The sequence below is a fragment of the chloroplast genome of Cajanus cajan (genome assembly GCF_000230855.2).
Source record: "Cajanus cajan chloroplast, complete genome".
Classification (NCBI taxonomy): domain Eukaryota; kingdom Viridiplantae; phylum Streptophyta; class Magnoliopsida; order Fabales; family Fabaceae; genus Cajanus; species Cajanus cajan.
The window spans coordinates 110,001-127,500 of NC_140640.1; the positions used below are offsets into that span (position 1 = coordinate 110,001).

Genomic DNA, 17,500 nt, shown 5'->3' on the forward strand with positions numbered 1-17,500 from the left:
AGTTTGAATTTTGAAGCACTCTATTTATTTCCAGAACACGAACAAATAAAAATGGATTCTGAAAATGAAGAAGAAAAAAAACTAATAATAAAAATATTATTCGATGCAATTAGAACAGATTTGAACAAGAAAACAATAGTTAATCAAAATATAACTAAATGGATTAGAAGAAATGAAAATGAAATCAGTAAAAAAGTTCCTAGATGGTCATACAAATTTATTGACGAATTAGAACTACTGGAGGGAAAAAGGGTAGCAGATAATTATCAAATTCGTTCTAGAAAAGCCAAACGTGTAGTAATTTTTACTAATAAATCTAAATTTTTTAAAAAAGACAATACTTATAATGATACTGGAGATACTAAAAAAAAAAAAAACCAATTGGCTTTAATACGTTATTCCCAACAATCGGATTTTCGACGAGATATAATCAAAGGATCTATACGTGCTCAAAGGCGTAAAACAGTTACTTGGAAATTTTTTCAAAAAAGTGTGCATTCCCCTCTTTTTTTTGATAAAATTCAAAAACCTTTATTGTTTTCTTTTGAGAGTTTCAAATCCATGAAAATGAAAATATTTTTGATGTTAAAAAATTGGATGCGAAAAAAGACAGAATTAAAAATTTCGTATTATAGAGTGGAAAAGGCAAAAGAAAGTTCGAAAAAAGAGGAAGAAAAAAAAAAAAGAAATTGTGCAAAAAAAACGTATAGAAATAGCAGAAGCCTGGGATACCATTATATTTGCTCAAGTAATAAGAGGTGTTTTATTAATAACCCAATCGATTCTTACAAAATATATTATATTACCTTCATTGATAATAATTATAAATATTGTTCGTATACTTTTTTTTCAATTTCCCGAATGGTCAGAAGATTTTACGGATTGGAAGAGAGAAATCTATATTATATGTACATATATTGGCGTTCCATTATCTGTAAGAGAATTTCCCCAAAAATGGTTAACAGATGGTATTCAAATAAAAATCTTATTTCCTTTTCGTCTAAAACCTTGGCACAAATCTATGCTACGATTCAATGCAAAGAAAAAAGATCCAATGAAAAGAAAGAACTTTTGTTTTTTAACAATTTGGGGACTTGTAGTCGAATTGCCCTTTTCTACTTCTACAAAAAATATATTTTCATTTTTTGTTCCCATTTTTATAGAACTAAAAAAAAAACGAAACAATTTCAATTTTCAATTTTTCTAGTTCTAAAAATTTAAAGGGAAAAATTGAAAATGTTTCAAAATATTTTAAAAGAAAAAGCAAAATGGATCATCAAAAGTATTCAAAGTAAAAATAAAAGTATACTCAAAAGTATTCAAATTATAACCAAAAAAAAACAATTTTTCAAAAATATCTTTATTAAATTGAAATTAAAAAAAATAGATGAATTAATCGAAAGCAAAAAACATTCAACAATCTATAAGAATAGTGGAAAAATTTCCGAAGCAACCATTCCAATTCAATCAAAAAATTTGGCAAATTGTTCATTGACAAAAAAAAAATAAAGGATATGAATGCTAAAAGAAAAGCTGTTAGAAAAAAAATAGAAAAAATGAAAAAAGAAGAAAATAAAATAGGACTTGTAATTTCAGAGACAAATATTCATTCTAACAAAACAACTTATGATAGTAAAAGGCTAGAATTTGAGAAAAAAATATTACAAACAAGGGTAAATGTTCGATTAACTCGTAAATCTTATTCTTTTTTAAAACTTCTGATAAAAAGTATATACGTAGATATATTTCGATATATCATTTGTATTCCTAGGATGAATACACAACTTTTTGTTGAATCAACAAAAAAAAATGGAAAAAAATCCATTTACAATAATGAAGCAAATGTCGAAAGAACTGATAAAACAAATCAAAGTGTAATTCGCTTTATTTCGATTATACACAAATATTTCAATACTAGCAATATGAATTCACAGAATTCTTGTAATGTCTCCTTTTTGTCACAAGCATATGTATTTTTAAAATTATTACAAACCCAGATTATTAACATTAACCTATATAAATTAAAATCTGTTTTTAAATATCATGGAAATTTTTTATTTCTTAAAAACGAAATAAAGAATTCTTTTTTTGGAGTACAAGGTATATTTCATTCTAAATTAAAACAAAAGAACCCTCCCAATTCGGTAATTAATCAATGGACAAATTTGTTAAGGGATCATTATTATCAATATTACTTATCTGAAAGTATATGGTCCAGATTAGTACCACAAAAATGGAGAAAAAAAATCATTGAATGTCATGTAACTAAACATAAAGATTTAACCAAATGGGATTCATATGAAAAAAGCCGACTAATTATTTACAAAAAGCAACAAGTATACGCATTAAAAAAAAAAAATTAAAAAACAATATACATATGATCTTTTATCCTATAATTTTATCAATTATGCAGATAAGAAAGACTCATATATTTATGGATTTAGACCCTTTTTTCAAGCGAATAAAAACCAAGTGATTTCTTCTAATTACAACATCCATAAAAAAGAATTTTTGGATATATTGGATATAATAGGTAATATCTTTATCAAGAATTCTCTAGTGGAAGATGATATTAAAGATATGGAGAAAAATCTGGATAGAAAGTATTTCGATTGGATGGGAATCAATAGCGAAATACTAAATCGTTCCAAATCGAATCTGGAATTTTGGTTCTTTTCAAAATTTTTGATATTTTATAATGGATATAGGAGTAATCCATGGGTTATACCAATCAAATTACTTTTTTTTAACTTTAATGTAAATAAAAATAACATTACTAGAAACAAAAAAATAGGATATTTTTAGACCATCGAAAAAAAAAAATCCCTTGAATTGGAATTAGAGACTCGAAATCGAGTACAAGCAAAATACGCCGATCGAATAAATCTTGAATTATCTCTCTCAAATCAAGCAAAAGATATTGAAAAATATTATCTAGGATTGGGCAGTGAAAAGAATGGTAAGGGTATAAATAAAAAGAAAGACAAGATCGAGGCAGAACTTAATTTTTTACGAAGAAATTTTTTAACTTTACATTTTAACTGGAAAAATTTCTTAGGTAAAAGAATATTTAAAAATGTCCAAGTATATTGTCTCCTGATTCGATTGAAAAATTTAAGAGAAATTACTATAGCTTCTATTCAAAGAGGAGAACTTGGTCTAGATATTATGATGATTCAAAATCAGAAGAATTTAACTCTTCCAGACCTAAGGAAAAATAAAAAATTTATTAAAAAAGAAATATTTGTTATCGAACCAGTTCGTCTGTCTAGAAAAAACAATAAAGAATTTTTTATGTATCAAACTTTTGGTCTTTCATTAATTCATAAGAATAAACGCAAAAATTCTAAAAAATACTCAGAAAAAAGTCCTGTTAATAATAAAAATTTGGATAAATACATTACAAGAACAAGAGATCAAAAGATAAGAGAAACAAAAGAAAAAAAAAATTATGATTTACTTGTTCCTGAAACTATTTTATCCGCTAGACGTCGTCGAGAATTGAGAATTCTAAATTGTTTAAATCCTAGTAATAGAAATAGTATGCATAGAAACACTATAGTTTATAATGAAAATAAAGTCCCTAATTGTTTTATAATTTTGACTAAAAAAAGAAAATATTTGGAGAAAGAGCAAAAAAAAATAATGAATTTAAAAATATTTCTTTGGCCAAATTATCGATTCGAAGATTTAGCTTGTATAAATCGCTATTGGTTTAATACCCATAATGGAAGCCGTTTCAGTATAGTAAGGATACATATCTATCCACAATTGAAAATTCGTTAATAGAAATTAGTCTTCTATTTACTTATCGTAATATAGAAGACTAATTTAACATAAATACAGAACGCATATACATAGATACAAATTCATAACATAAATACATAGATCCATTATAATATAGCATTGATTTTAATTCACTTATATATACTTTAGATAAATAAAGAATTTTCTAAATTTTTTTTTTTTTAAGTATCCAATTTTTTGTGGTGAATCCATAAAAAAAGTTTCTTTTATATCTATTAATTAATATTGGATTTTTAAAATTTATAAGAATTAATTCGATTGTAAAAAAAAAAAAAATAAATAAATAATTATCTAAATTCAGATTTATATAAAAAAAAAATGAAAAAATGAGTATCCATTATTATTACTGATCAATAAATATATATATATAAAGCGAGGAGGGGGTAAAAACTTTCATTTTTTTATGGTAAAAAATTCATTTATACCTGTTATTTCACAAGAAAAAAAAGAAGAAAACCCGGGATCGGTTGAATTTCAAGTATTCCATTTTACCAATAGAATACGAAGACTTACTTCACATTTTGAATTGCATCGAAAAGACTATTTGTCTCAAAGGGGTTTACGTAAAATTCTGGGAAAACGGAAACGATTATTGTCTTATTTGTCAAAGAAAAATGGAATACGTTATAAAAAATTAATAAATCAATTTGATATTCGGGAGTCACGAATTCGTTAAATTGAAGAGTAATTCTTAATTATTCGATTTATTAGATCTTGAATTTTGATGAACTTTTTTTAAGCGATTCATAGAAGAATAAATCGAGGAAAAACCTATGAATATCTCAACTACAAGAAAGGACTTCATGATAGTAAATATGGGCCCTCATCACCCATCAATGCATGGTGTTCTTAGACTTATTGTTACTCTAGATGGTGAGGATGTTATTGCTTGTGAACCAATATTGGGTTACTTACACAGAGGAATGGAAAAAATAGCGGAAAATCGAACAATTATACAATATCTGCCTTATGTAACACGTTGGGATTATTTAGCTACTATGTTCACAGAAGCAATAACTGTAAACGGACCAGAACAGTTGGGAAATATTCAAGTACCTAAAAGAGCTAGCTATATCCGAGTAATTATGTTGGAGTTGAGTCGTATAGCTTCTCACCTACTCTGGCTAGGACCTTTTATGGCAGATATTGGTGCACAAACCCCTTTCTTCTATATTTTCAGAGAAAGAGAATTAATATATGATCTATTCGAAGCTGCGACGGGTATGAGAATGATGCATAATTTTTTTCGTATCGGGGGGGTAGCGACTGATCTACCTTATGGTTGGGTGGATAAATGTTATGATTTCTGCGATTATTTTTTAACAAGGATTGTTGAATATCAAAAACTTATTACACGAAATCCTATTTTTTTAGAACGGGTTGAGGGGATAGGTGTTATTGATGGAAAGGAAGTAATAAATTGGGGTTTGTCGGGACCGATGCTTCGAGCTTCTGGAATACAATGGGATCTGCGTAAAGTTGATAATTATGAATGTTACGAAGAATTTGCTTGGGAAGTTCAATGGCAAAAAGAAGGAGATTCATTAGCTCGTTATTTGGTTCGAATTGGTGAAATGATAGAATCCATAAAAATTATTCAACAGGCTTTGGAAGGAATTCCCGGCGGGCCGTATGAAAATTTAGAAATCCGCAGCTTTGATAGAGAAAAAGAGCCAGAATGGAATGATTTTGAGTATCGATTTATTAGTAAAAAACCGTCTCCGACTTTTGAATTACCAAAACAAGAACTTTATGTAAGAATTGAGGCCCCAAAGGGAGAATTAGGAATTTTTCTAATAGGAGATCAAAATGGTTTTCCTTGGAGATGGAAAATTCGTCCACCGGGGTTTATCAATTTGCAAATTCTTCCTCAATTAGTTAAAAGAATGAAATTGGCCGATATTATGACAATACTAGGTAGTATAGATATTATTATGGGAGAAGTTGATCGTTGAAATGATAATTGATATAAGAGAAATACAAGATATCCATTTTTTTTTCAGATTGGAATCTTTTAAAGAGGTATATAGAATTATATGGGTATTTGCCCCTATTTTTATTCTTGTATTGGGAATTACAATAAGTGTACTAGCTATTGTATGGTTAGAAAGAGAAATATCCGCAGGGATACAACAGCGTATTGGACCTGAATACACAGGTCCTTTTGGGGTTCTTCAAGCTTTAGCAGACGGAACAAAATTACTTTTCAAAGAGAATCTTATTCCATCTAGAGGAGATATTCGTTTATTCAGTATAGGACCATCCATATCAGTCATATCCATTATAATAAGCTATTCAGTAATTCCTTTTGGCTATAACTTTGTTTTATCTGATCTGAGTATTGGTGTTTTTTTATGGATTGCTATTTCGAGCATTGCTCCCATTGGACTTCTTATGTCAGGATATGGGTCAAATAATAAATATTCCTTTTTAGGTGGTCTACGAGCGGCTGCTCAATCGATTAGTTATGAAATACCATTAACTCTATGTGTGTTATCGATATCTCTACGTGCGATTCGTTGAGACAGAAAATTTGGATACTATTTGCTATACTCCTCTCTTTATAATACTTTGTAGTAAAGGAAGATAATAAATGGAATATATTCCATTTATTATTTTTCGTTTCGCAATTGGGATTGAAGAATTTAATCAGATAGTTATATGAGTGCAATAAAACAGCTTCTATTGAATATAATTTTTAGAATATTAAAAGAATTCTAGTTAATAGAAAGTATGATGATTTAAAATAAATTGCAGTAAAATTATTGAGTCTCATTTTCTATGTATAAGAATTAAGTGAAAAAAACTGAATTTAATAAAAATTATAAGTAGAAATGGTTGTTTCTCCCAAGGTTGGTTGATTAGTCATCCTGTCTTGAAGCGGGCGCAAAAGACCAAACTTTTTTTTTTAATATTATTTGATCTTCAATATCATTTGTATGAATTATCATACATATATTAACATAAATAAGGAATTAATAATTAATAAAAAATGAATGGATGGTTAGAAACACCAAGATACACAAAGGATTAGTAACGTATATTTTTAAAAATCTCCAAAAGAACATTTATGTTTTATGTATAATATAAAAAGAATACTAATAGGGGCTTTAAATTGGTAGAAAAAATAAGGCAGTACTCCCCCAATTCCGATCCAGAGTATACTTTCATCCAATGATTAAACAAATAACTTTCAGGAACGAAATAATCCTTTAACTTTTTGAAGTCCCTTTTTTTCCTTGCACAACAAAGAATAGGATAAGAATAAAAAAAAAGTGATCCCCCCTTTTTTTTGTCTTATATCCATAAATATAGATATAGAATTCATGTAATAATTTAGAAAACTAAGATGTAATTCTTTTTCTTAATCGAAAATGATGAGAGAGTTTTTGATAATTCTAAAAGAGTATTTTATGGAAGAATAAAGCTATTACTCAACCTATTTGAATTTTGGTTTTTTTTTAAAGGATGAGACAAATTCAGAAGTACTTTTTGTATTTTTTATTTATTTAAAGAGATGACAGAAGTATTTTATTAGTACTTTATTTGTATTTATTTTTAAATATTTTATTAGAGCAGACAGAATTCAATTAGTTTAATTTAGAACCGTCCGATAAAATGGAATCTTATCTATCTTAGAGATATATCAATGGATAAATAATCGGCCCGGTCCTTAGATTTTTTAAGGCTTTAAAGGAGCCGTATGAGGTGAAAATCTCATGTACGGTTCTGTAATAGAGGTGGTAACAGTAATGTTATCACCGAATGGTATTATCTAACAGTTTAAGTACAGTTGATATAGTTGATGCGCAATCAAAATATGGTTTTTGGGGATGGAATTTGTGGCGTCAACCTATGGGTTTCGTCGTTTTTCTAATTTCTTCTCTAGCAGAATGTGAAAGATTACCTTTTGATTTACCGGAAGCGGAAGAAGAATTAGTAGCGGGTTACCAAACCGAATATTCGGGTATCAAATTTGGTTTATTTTACATTGCTTCCTATTTAAACCTATTAATTTCTTCCTTATTTGTAACAGTTCTTTACTTGGGTGGTTCGAATTTTTCTATTCCGTACATATTCGTTTCTGATTTTTTTGAAATAAATAAAGCATATGGAGTTTTTGTAACGATAATTGGTATCTTTATTACACTAACTAAAACTTATTTATTATTATTCGTTTCTATCACAACAAGATGGACTTTGCCTAGGCTAAGAATAGACCAATTATTAAATCTTGGGTGGAAGTTTCTTTTACCCATTTCGCTCGGTAATCTATTATTAACAACTTCGTCTGAACTGTTTTCACTATAAAAAATGTCGACTTTGTATATTCATAATTTGTCTCAAACAATAGAAAGAAAAAAATATTCAGAGATATTCAAGATATGCTCTTTATGGTAACTGGATTCATAAATTATGGTCAACAAACAGTCCGAGCTACAAGGTACATTGGTCAAAGTTTCATGATTACCCTATCTCACGCAAATAGGTTACCTGTAACTATTCAATATCCTTATGAAAAAATAATCTCATCAGAACGTTTCCGTGGTCGAATACATTTTGAATTTGATAAATGCATTGCTTGTGAAGTATGTGTTCGTGTATGTCCCATAGATCTACCCGTTGTTGATTGGAAACTTGAAACTGATATTCGAAAGAAACGCTTGCTTAATTACAATATTGATTTCGGAATATGTATATTTTGTGGTAACTGTATTGAATATTGTCCAACAAATTGTTTATCAATGACTGAAGAATATGAACTTTCGACTTATGATCGCCACGAATTGAATTATAATCAAATTGCTTTGGGCCGTTTACCAGTATCAGTAATTGATGATTATACAATTAGAACAATTCAAATAAAATAAAATTAGTTAGAATTCAAAAAAAATTATTCTAAAAAGTAAAATCATAAAATATATATCAAATGATTATATATATATACTTTCATTTTCATATAGTTTGAAATTACTCTTTCACATAAAGAAAAGAATAGAATGACATTGAACCTAGAACAACTGTACTTCTATAAATTCACATTTATTATCTTAGGATTTGGTTGAATTCAATACGGCGATAATTTTAAGTATTTAATATATAAGCTTTTCCTGGTCATATCAATAAGGTCATGAAATTTCGATTTATTTTATCTCTTATTTTTCATATAATGGATTTGCCCGAACCGCTACATGATTTTCTTTTAGTCTTTCTTGGATCGGGTCTTATATTAGGAAGTCTAGGAGTAGTTTTATTTACGAATCCAATTTTTTCTGCTTTTTCGTTGGGACTTGTTCTTGTTTGTATATCTTTATTCTATATTTTATCAAACTCCCATTTTGTAGCTGCATCACAGCTACTTATTTATGTGGGCGCTATAAATGTTTTAATAATATTTGCTGTGATGTTCATGAATGGTTCAGAATATTATCAAGATTTTCGTCCTTGGACCATTGGGGATGGAATTACTTTGATGGTTTGTACAAGTATTTTTGTTTCACTAATAATTACTATTCTAGATACATCATGGCACGGGATTATTTTGACTACAAAACCAAATCAGATTATAGAGCAAGATTTGATAAGTATTAGTCAACAAATTGGAATTCATTTATCAACAGATTTTTTTCTTCCATTTGAACTTATTTCCATAATTCTTTTAGTTGCTTTAATAGGTGCAATTGTCGTGGCTCGCCAATAATAAATTTTGAGAACTAATAATAGAAATCCAAATTTAATTTTGTTAGATTTTATCACATTGATTTTCGTTGAATTTTATGTAAACGTAAAATAGTATTTATGTAGAAAATCTTTTTTTTATTGTCAATACATTATTTTGTTATAGACTTTTTATATTCTTTAGTCAATAAATTCTTGTTCATATTGAAATGAATCAAAATTGATAAGGAGTTGGTCAATGATATTCGAGCATTCACTTGTTTTGAGTGCCTTTTTATTTTCTATAGGCATCCTTGGGTTGATCACGAGCCGAAATATGGTTAGAGCCCTTATGTGTCTTGAACTTATACTGAATGCAGTTAATATAAATCTCGTAACCTTTTCTGATTTTTTTGATAGTCGACAATTAAAAGGAAATATTTTTTCAATTTTTGTTATAGCTGTTGCAGCCGCTGAAGCAGCTATCGGACCGGCTATTGTTTCCTCAATTTACCGGAATAGAAAATCAACCCGTATCAATCAATCGAATTTGTTGAATAAATAGTATTACTCATAAAAGATAAAAAAAAGTATAATTTAGAAAAGTGTGTACTATTAATCAATTCAAATTAGCATATATGATATATAACTTATGATCATGTTTGTGAAAACAAACATAAGAAATCAAAGTATCTTGGTTGTATTCTCTTTTTATTAATTAATTGATAAGTCTATTTTGATTAGCAAAATTCTGAAAAATCATTGATTCATCTGGTGTCTAATATATCTATCTAGATAGATATATTAAATTCGTTTACAAGTTTACTAGATTGAAAATGTTGAATTTTTTATGTTCAAGGATTACGATCCAATGTCACATTCAGTAAAGATTTATGATACATGTATAGGATGTACTCAATGTGTCCGAGCCTGCCCCACAGATGTATTAGAAATGATACCTTGGGACGGATGTAAAGCTAAACAAATTGCTTCTGCCCCAAGAACAGAGGATTGTGTTGGTTGTAAGAGGTGTGAATCCGCTTGTCCGACGGATTTCTTAAGTGTTAGAGTTTATTTATGGCATGAAACAACGCGAAGCATGGGTCTAGCTTATTGATACGTCTCAAAAAGAACCACACACAAGTACGTTTTTTTACCGGCAAAAACCCGCGCTCAAAAAAAAAGAAATTCTTTTTTTTGAGCGCGGGTTTTTCTAGTCTAAGTATATTTTATTTTTATCACGAATTATTTTCCTTGGTTAACAATAGTTGTAGTTTTGCCAATAATCGGGGGTTCCTTAATTTTCTTATTTCCTCATAAAGGAAATAAGGTAATTAAGTGGTATACTATTTGTATATGTTTAATCGATCTCCTTCTAATAGCCTATGCATTTTGTTATCATTTCGAATTGGATGATCCATTAATCCAATTGACAGAAAATTATAAATGGATCCATTTTTTTGACTTTTACTGGAGATTAGGAATAGATGGACTTTCTATAGGACCTGTTTTATTGACGGGATTTATCACTACTTTAGCTACGTTAGCGGCTCAGCCAGTTACTCGAGAATCAAAATTATTCTATTTCCTAATGTTAGCAATGTATAGTGGTCAAATAGGAACATTTTCTTCTCAAGACATTTTACTTTTTTTCATCATGTGGGAATTAGAATTAATTCCCGTTTATCTACTTTTATCTATGTGGGGTGGCAAAAAACGTTTGTATTCCGCTACAAAGTTTATTTTGTACACTGCAGGAAGTTCCGTTTTTTTATTACTAGGAATTCTGGGTATTAGTTTATATGGTTATAATGAACCAACATTAAATTTGGAATCATTAACTAATCAATCTTATCCCGTGGCGCTGGAAATAATATTGTATATAGGATTTCTTATTGCTTTTGCTGTCAAATTACCAATTATACCCTTACATACATGGTTACCAGATACCCATGGAGAGGCACATTACAGCACTTGTATGCTTTTAGCCGGAATATTATTAAAAATGGGAGCCTATGGGTTGATTCGAATTAATATGGAATTATTATCTCGTGCTCATTCTATATTTTGTCCCTGGTTAATGCTATTAGGTTCAATTCAAATAATCTATGCAGCTTCATCATCTCTTGGTCAACGTAATTTAAAAAAAAGAATAGCTTATTCTTCGGTATCGCATATGGGTTTCTTAATTTTAGGAATTGGTTCTATAAACGATACAGGTCTCAACGGGGCTATTTTACAAATAATCTCTCATGGATTTATTGGCGCTGCGCTTTTTTTCTTGGCGGGAACTAGTTATGATAGACTACGTCTTCTTTATCTCGACGAAATGGGTGGAATGGCTATCCCAATGCCAAAAATATTCACGGTTTTTACTATCTTATCGATGGCTTCTCTTGCATTGCCGGGCATGAGCGGTTTTGTTGCAGAATTGATAGTATTATTGGGAATAATTACCAGCAAAAAATATCTTTTAATCACAAAAATACTAATAACTTTTGTAACAGCAATTGGAATGATATTAACTCCTATTTATTCATTGTCTCTCTTACGTCAAATGTTCTATGGATACAAGCTTTTTAATACACCAAATTCTTCTTTTTTTGATTCAGGACCAAGAGAATTATTTATTTCAATTTCTCTCCTTATACCCGTAATAAGTATTGGTATTTATCCAGATTTTCTTTTTTCATTTTCGTCTGACAAGGTTGAAGCTATTCTATCTAATTTTTTATAGATAGTTTTTTTAAATAAATGAAAAAAGAAAATAAAAATAAACAAATCCTATGTACAATAAAAAAAAATAAATTTATTTTTTATTAAATTAATTCAAAATTTGAATTATAATGGAATATCTTTGTTGTTTGCGAGAACCCCTTGAATCACTACTACATTACTTGATTTAAAGGGTTCTCTATTATTGAAAGTTTTATGTATTTGTAGAGTTCTTTACTCACTTTAATTCAATTAGGTGTAAATGAACCATAACTATGTAGTCCTATTCCTAAAAGATTTATTCCTAAATAACATACCCAAATTATAAGAAAGCCCATAGAGGCTACTATTGAAGAATTTATATCTTCCAATTTTTTATTTTTTCTAGTATGTAAATAAATCGCGAATATAGTCCAAGTAATAAAAGCCCAAGTTTCTTTTGGATCCCAATTCCAATATGATCCCCATGCCTCATTAGCCCATACTGCTCCTGAAATAATACCTATCGTTAAAAAGATAAAACCTAGACTAATAGTACGGTAACCCCAATGATCCAATTGTTGAATAAATTGAGATCTAAAATAATTTCTATAAGACGAAAAAAAACTTTTTTTAAAAACATTCTTTTTTTCACTCATATTTATGTATTTGATTACAGCAAAAGAAAATGATTCATTTAAAAAATACAAATTCTTGGTAAAAGCAAGAATTTGTATGAGTTCTTGAAATATAATGACTAAAATAGCTACTGATAATAATGATCCACATAAAAGAGTTGCATAACCCAATATCATCATACTTACATGCATCATTAACCAATGAGACTGTAAAGCAGGTACTAATATTAAGGATTCATGCATTTCGGTTAAAAGACCCGAAGTAGCAAAGCCTTGGGTAAAAATAACACTTGGTGTGATTATTGTATTTAAATAGTAGTTTTTATGTTTTTTAAAGTAAGGAACTATATCAAAAATGGAAAAAGTCCATGAAAGAAATATTAATGATTCATATAAATCACTAAATGGTAAATGGCCCGAAAAAAACCAACGAGTAAATAACAATCCCGTTATACAAAAAAAAGTTATTATCATGCCTTTTTTGGACAAATCAGATAATCCTATGATTTCATTGAATAATAATAAGGTTATCAAATGAATTGAAATTAAAATGGATACGACTGAAAACGATATATGAGTTAATATATGCTCTAAAGTTGAAAATACCATATATAATTATAATGAAAAAATCGAAATACTAGGAATAGAAATAAGAATTGAGTTCATTATAGGACCCATTTTTTTAGAAGATAAGATGTCATGCCGCTACTCGGACTCGAACCGAGATGCTCTAGCACTGCTTCCTAAGAGCAGCGTGTCTACCAATTTCACCATAGCGGCCTACTCGAAATCATAATAACCCTTTTTTAATCCATTGTCGAGATTCAAAGAATCCATTAAAATACAATATACAATACTTGTTTACTAAACATTAAATAAAAAATTTTTAAGAATTTTCTTGGAATCAATTAGAAATCTATCTATATCTATCTATAGAGATAGATATAGATAGATAAAATATGTAAATATCCTAAATGAATATTATACTATATTAGATATTTAATTTATATTACTATTAGTACTTTTTTACTTAATAATATTCGTTGAATCAAGTTAATTGAAATTATTCTAACGTTTGTATTTGTTACAAAAAAAGCTTTTTGAATTCCCCGTAAAAATAGATTGCGCTAATGAAAAAGCTTTCAATGTTGTCCAATATCCTTTCTTTTTCCATAAAGTGTTACGAATAATTTTTTTTGATATAGAAGTGCGCTTTTTTGGAACTGCCATAGAATTTTTATAGTTTTTCATTGTTCTAAAGTTCGATGTGAAAGACATTTTTCTAAAAATAAAAATCAATTTATCTTTAATTAACCATATATCTTTTCTATCTTAATTCACATTTTTTTCCTTTTTTTTTAAGTAAAACACTGAATATTAAAATCCTTTTTCTTAAATTTTAAAAAAATGGATATCGTGTCATATGTAATAAAAAAAAGTTTATTTTACTAAAATTTAGGTATTGGTGCTTTTTTATACTTTGTAATATTTTTTAAATATTGTGCAAAGATTGAGAATAATTAATAATAGATGATTCTATTTTAATTCTATGTTTACTTTTTTATTAACCGAACCTTTCTTTACAAAAAAGATAAAATAAAAACTGACGAATAAGAAACAAAATTCATTGGAATCCTAATTTTTGTTTATTGTATGGAATATACACATCAATATTCATGGATCATACCTTTTATTCCATTTCCAGTTCCTATGTTAATAGGAATGGGACTTTTACTTTTTCCGACGGCAATAAAAAATCTTCGCCGTATGTGGGCTTTTCCTAGTACTTTATTGTTAACTATAGTTATGGTTTTTTCGATTGATCTGTCTATTCATCAAATCAATAAAAGTTCTATTTATCAATATGTATGGTCTTGGACTATAAATAATGATCTTTCGTTAGAGTTTGGATACTTGATCGATTCACTTACTTCTATTATGTTAATCTTAATTACTACTGTTGGCATTCTGGTTCTTATTTATAGTGATAATTATATGTCTCATGATCAAGGATATTTGAGATTTTTTGCTTATATGACTCTTTTTAATTTTTCAATGTTGGGATTAGTTACTAGTTCGAATTTGATACAAATTTATGTTTTTTGGGAATTGGTTGGAATGTGTTCTTATTTATTAATAGGCTTTTGGTTCACACGTCCTATTGCGGCAAATGCTTGTCAAAAAGCATTTGTAACTAATCGTGTAGGGGATTTTGGGTTATTATTGGGAATTTTAGGTCTTTATTGGATAACGGGTAGTTTGGAATTTCGGGATTTATTTCAAATAATAAATAACTTGATTTATAAAAATGAAGTTAATATTTTTTTTCTTACTTTGTTTGCCCTCTTGCTATTTTGTGGCTCAGTCGCTAAATCCGCACAATTTCCTCTTCATGTATGGCTACCAGATGCTATGGAAGGGCCTACTCCTATTTCCGCCCTTATACACGCTGCTACTATGGTAGCGGCGGGAATTTTTCTTGTAGCTCGGCTTATTCCTCTTTTCATAGTTCTACCCATAATAATGAATGGAATAGCTTTTATCGGTATAATAACAGTAGTATTGGGAGCGACTTTAGCTATTGCGCAAAAAGATATTAAGAAAAATTTGGCCTATTCCACAATGTCTCAATTGGGTTATATGATGTTAGCTCTAGGTATGGGATCTTATCGAGCCGCTTTATTTCATTTGATTACTCATGCTTATTCAAAAGCATTGTTGTTCTTAGGATCTGGATCCATTATTCATTCAATGGAAGCTCTTGTTGGTTATTCTCCAGATAAAAGTCAAAATATGGTTCTTATGGGCGGTTTAACAAAACATCTACCAATTACAAAAACTTCTTTTTTAGTGGGTACACTTTCTCTTTGTGGTATTCCACCTTTTGCTTGTTTTTGGTCTAAAGATGAGATTCTTAATGATAGTTGGTTATATTCACCAATTTTCGCAATAATAGCTTGTTCCACAGCAGGATTAACTGCATTTTACATGTTTCGGATCTATTTACTAGTTTTTGAAGGATATTTAAACGTTCATTTTCTAAATTTCAATGGAAAAAAAAATAGTTCATTCTATTCAATATCTTTATGGGGGAAAAAAGAAGTAAAATATATATTAAAAAACAAAAATTTTTTCTTAGCTTTATCAAGAATAAATAATAATGAAATTACTGCTTTTATTATCCAGAAGATATATCCACATCGAATTAATCAAAATGTCAAAAATATAACACGTCTTTTTTTCGATATTACCCATTTCGGTACTAAAAAAACTGCTTGTTTATATCCTCATGAATCGGACAATACTATGCAATTTTCTATGCTTGTTTTAGTGCTCTTTACTTTATTGGTCGGGGCCATAGGAATTTCTTTCAGCCAAAAAGGAATAGATTCGGATATATTATCAAAATTGTTAATTCCCTTTATAGATCTTTTGCATACAAATTCACAAAATTTTGTGGATTGGTATGAATTTTTTATAAATGCTACTTTTTCGTTGATTCTAACTTTTTTCGGAATATTTATAGCGTCTTTTTATTACAAACCGATTTCTTCCGATTTACAAAATTTGAATTTAGTAAATTTATTTGAAAAAAGTTTTCCTAATAAAATTGTTGTCAATAATTTTAAAAATGTCATATATGATTGGTCATATAATCGTGGTTATATAGATGTTTTTTATGAGAGATCTTTAATTAAAAGTGTAAGAAAATTCGTTAAATTCAATTATTTTTTTGATAAAAAAATAATTGATGGAATTCCAAATGGAATAGGTATTACAAGTTTTTTGATGGGGGAGACTATCAAATATGTGGGAGGTGGGCGAATTTCTTCGTATATATTATTCTATATTCTATATTTATTACTCTTTATACTAATTTGCTATTTTTTATTTATTTACTAACAAATAAAGATTAACTAATCTTATTAAGATGGAACTTGGTAAAAAAATCGGGTTTAATAACTGAAAAATTAGATTCTGAAAGAATATTCTTTGAATACTAAAATTACGTATTGAATTAGGATTCTTGTATCCATAATTCAAAAAGTTTTTGTGATTATTGCCGAAGAACTGAAATAAAAGATAGGGTAGAGCTATGACAGTTATTGTATGGGGTCTACCCAATGCTAGATGCAAAGGCGCATAATAGATCGATAGAAACATTATGAGCTGTCCCGTAATAAACCCAGTGGTTGCTGATATTTTTTTCTCGGTCCCTTCTTCCACAAGCCGAGCTCGAAGAAGGAAGAGATAAGAGGGCCCTATGGAAAATGTAGTAAGAAATCCATAATAGAGTCCTACCACAACTATCGAATTAATTATCTTCATGCATAAGAATACTAGATTATCCAGTATAAAAGATTGAAAAATCATCTCAAACCTCTCTTTTTCTTTTCTATTGCAATTTCTGAATTATTTTTCTATTGCAATTTTTGGATTATTATATAATGATTTTTCAACTTTCCATTTTCCATATATATATAGAAATAGATGGGCTAGAAACGACATCTCTTATCTCAATGACAGCAAAGATAGGTATATTAAATGAATGGAATTAGTATATGGATGTAATATAATGAAATAAAGCCACTTTGAGGTTCCCTATGAAATGGGGCATGGAAGGGAGCCACTGCGAATAAGTTTTACAAGTTACGAAGGAAACTTCGAGCTCATATTGGTCATGGGTTGAGAACGGGAATGGA

At 28.7% G+C, this 17,500-nt stretch overlaps 14 protein-coding genes and 1 non-coding gene across 15 annotated transcripts in view; 11 read left to right on the top strand and 4 right to left on the bottom strand. All coding sequences in view use genetic code 11, as the record gives it.

Moving 5' to 3' along the window:
- ycf1 (hypothetical chloroplast RF19) overlaps positions 1–1,221 on the top strand; it is a 2,811-nt gene extending 1,590 nt beyond the window's left edge. The window contains exon 1 of the mRNA in view: positions 1–1,221. This exon is cut by the window's left edge and continues 1,590 nt beyond it. Coding sequence (YP_013613263.1) covers positions 1–1,221 — 1,221 coding nt within the window.
- A 2,989-nt stretch (positions 1,222–4,210) lies between these two features.
- rps15 (ribosomal protein S15) lies at positions 4,211–4,483 on the top strand. The gene has a single exon. It carries the CDS (start codon positions 4,211–4,213, stop codon positions 4,481–4,483), a length of 273 nt encoding a protein of 90 aa, YP_013613264.1.
- Positions 4,484–4,580: 97 nt separating this feature from the next.
- Positions 4,581–5,762, top strand: ndhH (NADH-plastoquinone oxidoreductase subunit 7). The gene has a single exon. It carries the CDS (start codon positions 4,581–4,583, stop codon positions 5,760–5,762), a length of 1,182 nt encoding a protein of 393 aa, YP_013613265.1.
- A 1-nt stretch (position 5,763) lies between these two features.
- orf188 lies at positions 5,764–6,330 on the top strand. The gene has a single exon. It carries the CDS (start codon positions 5,764–5,766, stop codon positions 6,328–6,330), a length of 567 nt encoding a protein of 188 aa, YP_013613266.1.
- Positions 6,331–7,572: 1,242 nt separating this feature from the next.
- On the top strand, positions 7,573–8,118 carry ndhA (NADH-plastoquinone oxidoreductase subunit 1). Its single transcript has one exon. It carries the CDS (start codon positions 7,573–7,575, stop codon positions 8,116–8,118), a length of 546 nt encoding a protein of 181 aa, YP_013613267.1.
- Positions 8,119–8,192: 74 nt separating this feature from the next.
- On the top strand, positions 8,193–8,678 carry ndhI (NADH-plastoquinone oxidoreductase subunit I). The gene has a single exon. The coding sequence runs from the start codon at positions 8,193–8,195 to the stop codon at positions 8,676–8,678; it is 486 nt and encodes a 161-aa protein (YP_013613268.1).
- Positions 8,679–8,977: 299 nt separating this feature from the next.
- On the top strand, positions 8,978–9,508 carry ndhG (NADH-plastoquinone oxidoreductase subunit 6). The gene has a single exon. The coding sequence runs from the start codon at positions 8,978–8,980 to the stop codon at positions 9,506–9,508; it is 531 nt and encodes a 176-aa protein (YP_013613269.1).
- A 216-nt stretch (positions 9,509–9,724) lies between these two features.
- ndhE (NADH-plastoquinone oxidoreductase subunit 4L) lies at positions 9,725–10,030 on the top strand. Its single transcript has one exon. The coding sequence runs from the start codon at positions 9,725–9,727 to the stop codon at positions 10,028–10,030; it is 306 nt and encodes a 101-aa protein (YP_013613270.1).
- A 306-nt stretch (positions 10,031–10,336) lies between these two features.
- Positions 10,337–10,582, top strand: psaC (photosystem I subunit VII). Its single transcript has one exon. The coding sequence runs from the start codon at positions 10,337–10,339 to the stop codon at positions 10,580–10,582; it is 246 nt and encodes an 81-aa protein (YP_013613271.1).
- A 123-nt stretch (positions 10,583–10,705) lies between these two features.
- On the top strand, positions 10,706–12,202 carry ndhD (NADH-plastoquinone oxidoreductase subunit 4). Its single transcript is given in 1 exon segment — positions 10,706–12,202. A coding segment is annotated over 1 exon segment (1,497 nt).
- Positions 12,203–12,428: 226 nt separating this feature from the next.
- ccsA (cytochrome c heme attachment protein) lies at positions 12,429–13,406 on the bottom strand. Its single transcript has one exon. The coding sequence runs from the start codon at positions 13,404–13,406 to the stop codon at positions 12,429–12,431; it is 978 nt and encodes a 325-aa protein (YP_013613273.1).
- Positions 13,407–13,497: 91 nt separating this feature from the next.
- trnL-UAG lies at positions 13,498–13,577 on the bottom strand. Its single transcript has one exon. It is a non-coding gene; the product is annotated as a tRNA-Leu (tRNA).
- Positions 13,578–13,865: 288 nt separating this feature from the next.
- Positions 13,866–14,027, bottom strand: rpl32 (ribosomal protein L32). The gene has a single exon. The coding sequence runs from the start codon at positions 14,025–14,027 to the stop codon at positions 13,866–13,868; it is 162 nt and encodes a 53-aa protein (YP_013613274.1).
- Positions 14,028–14,450: 423 nt separating this feature from the next.
- On the top strand, positions 14,451–16,700 carry ndhF (NADH-plastoquinone oxidoreductase subunit 5). Its single transcript has one exon. It carries the CDS (start codon positions 14,451–14,453, stop codon positions 16,698–16,700), a length of 2,250 nt encoding a protein of 749 aa, YP_013613275.1.
- ycf1 (hypothetical chloroplast RF19) lies at positions 16,686–17,171 on the bottom strand. Its single transcript has one exon. It carries the CDS (start codon positions 17,169–17,171, stop codon positions 16,686–16,688), a length of 486 nt encoding a protein of 161 aa, YP_013613276.1.
- Positions 17,172–17,500: the final 329 nt, after the last annotated feature.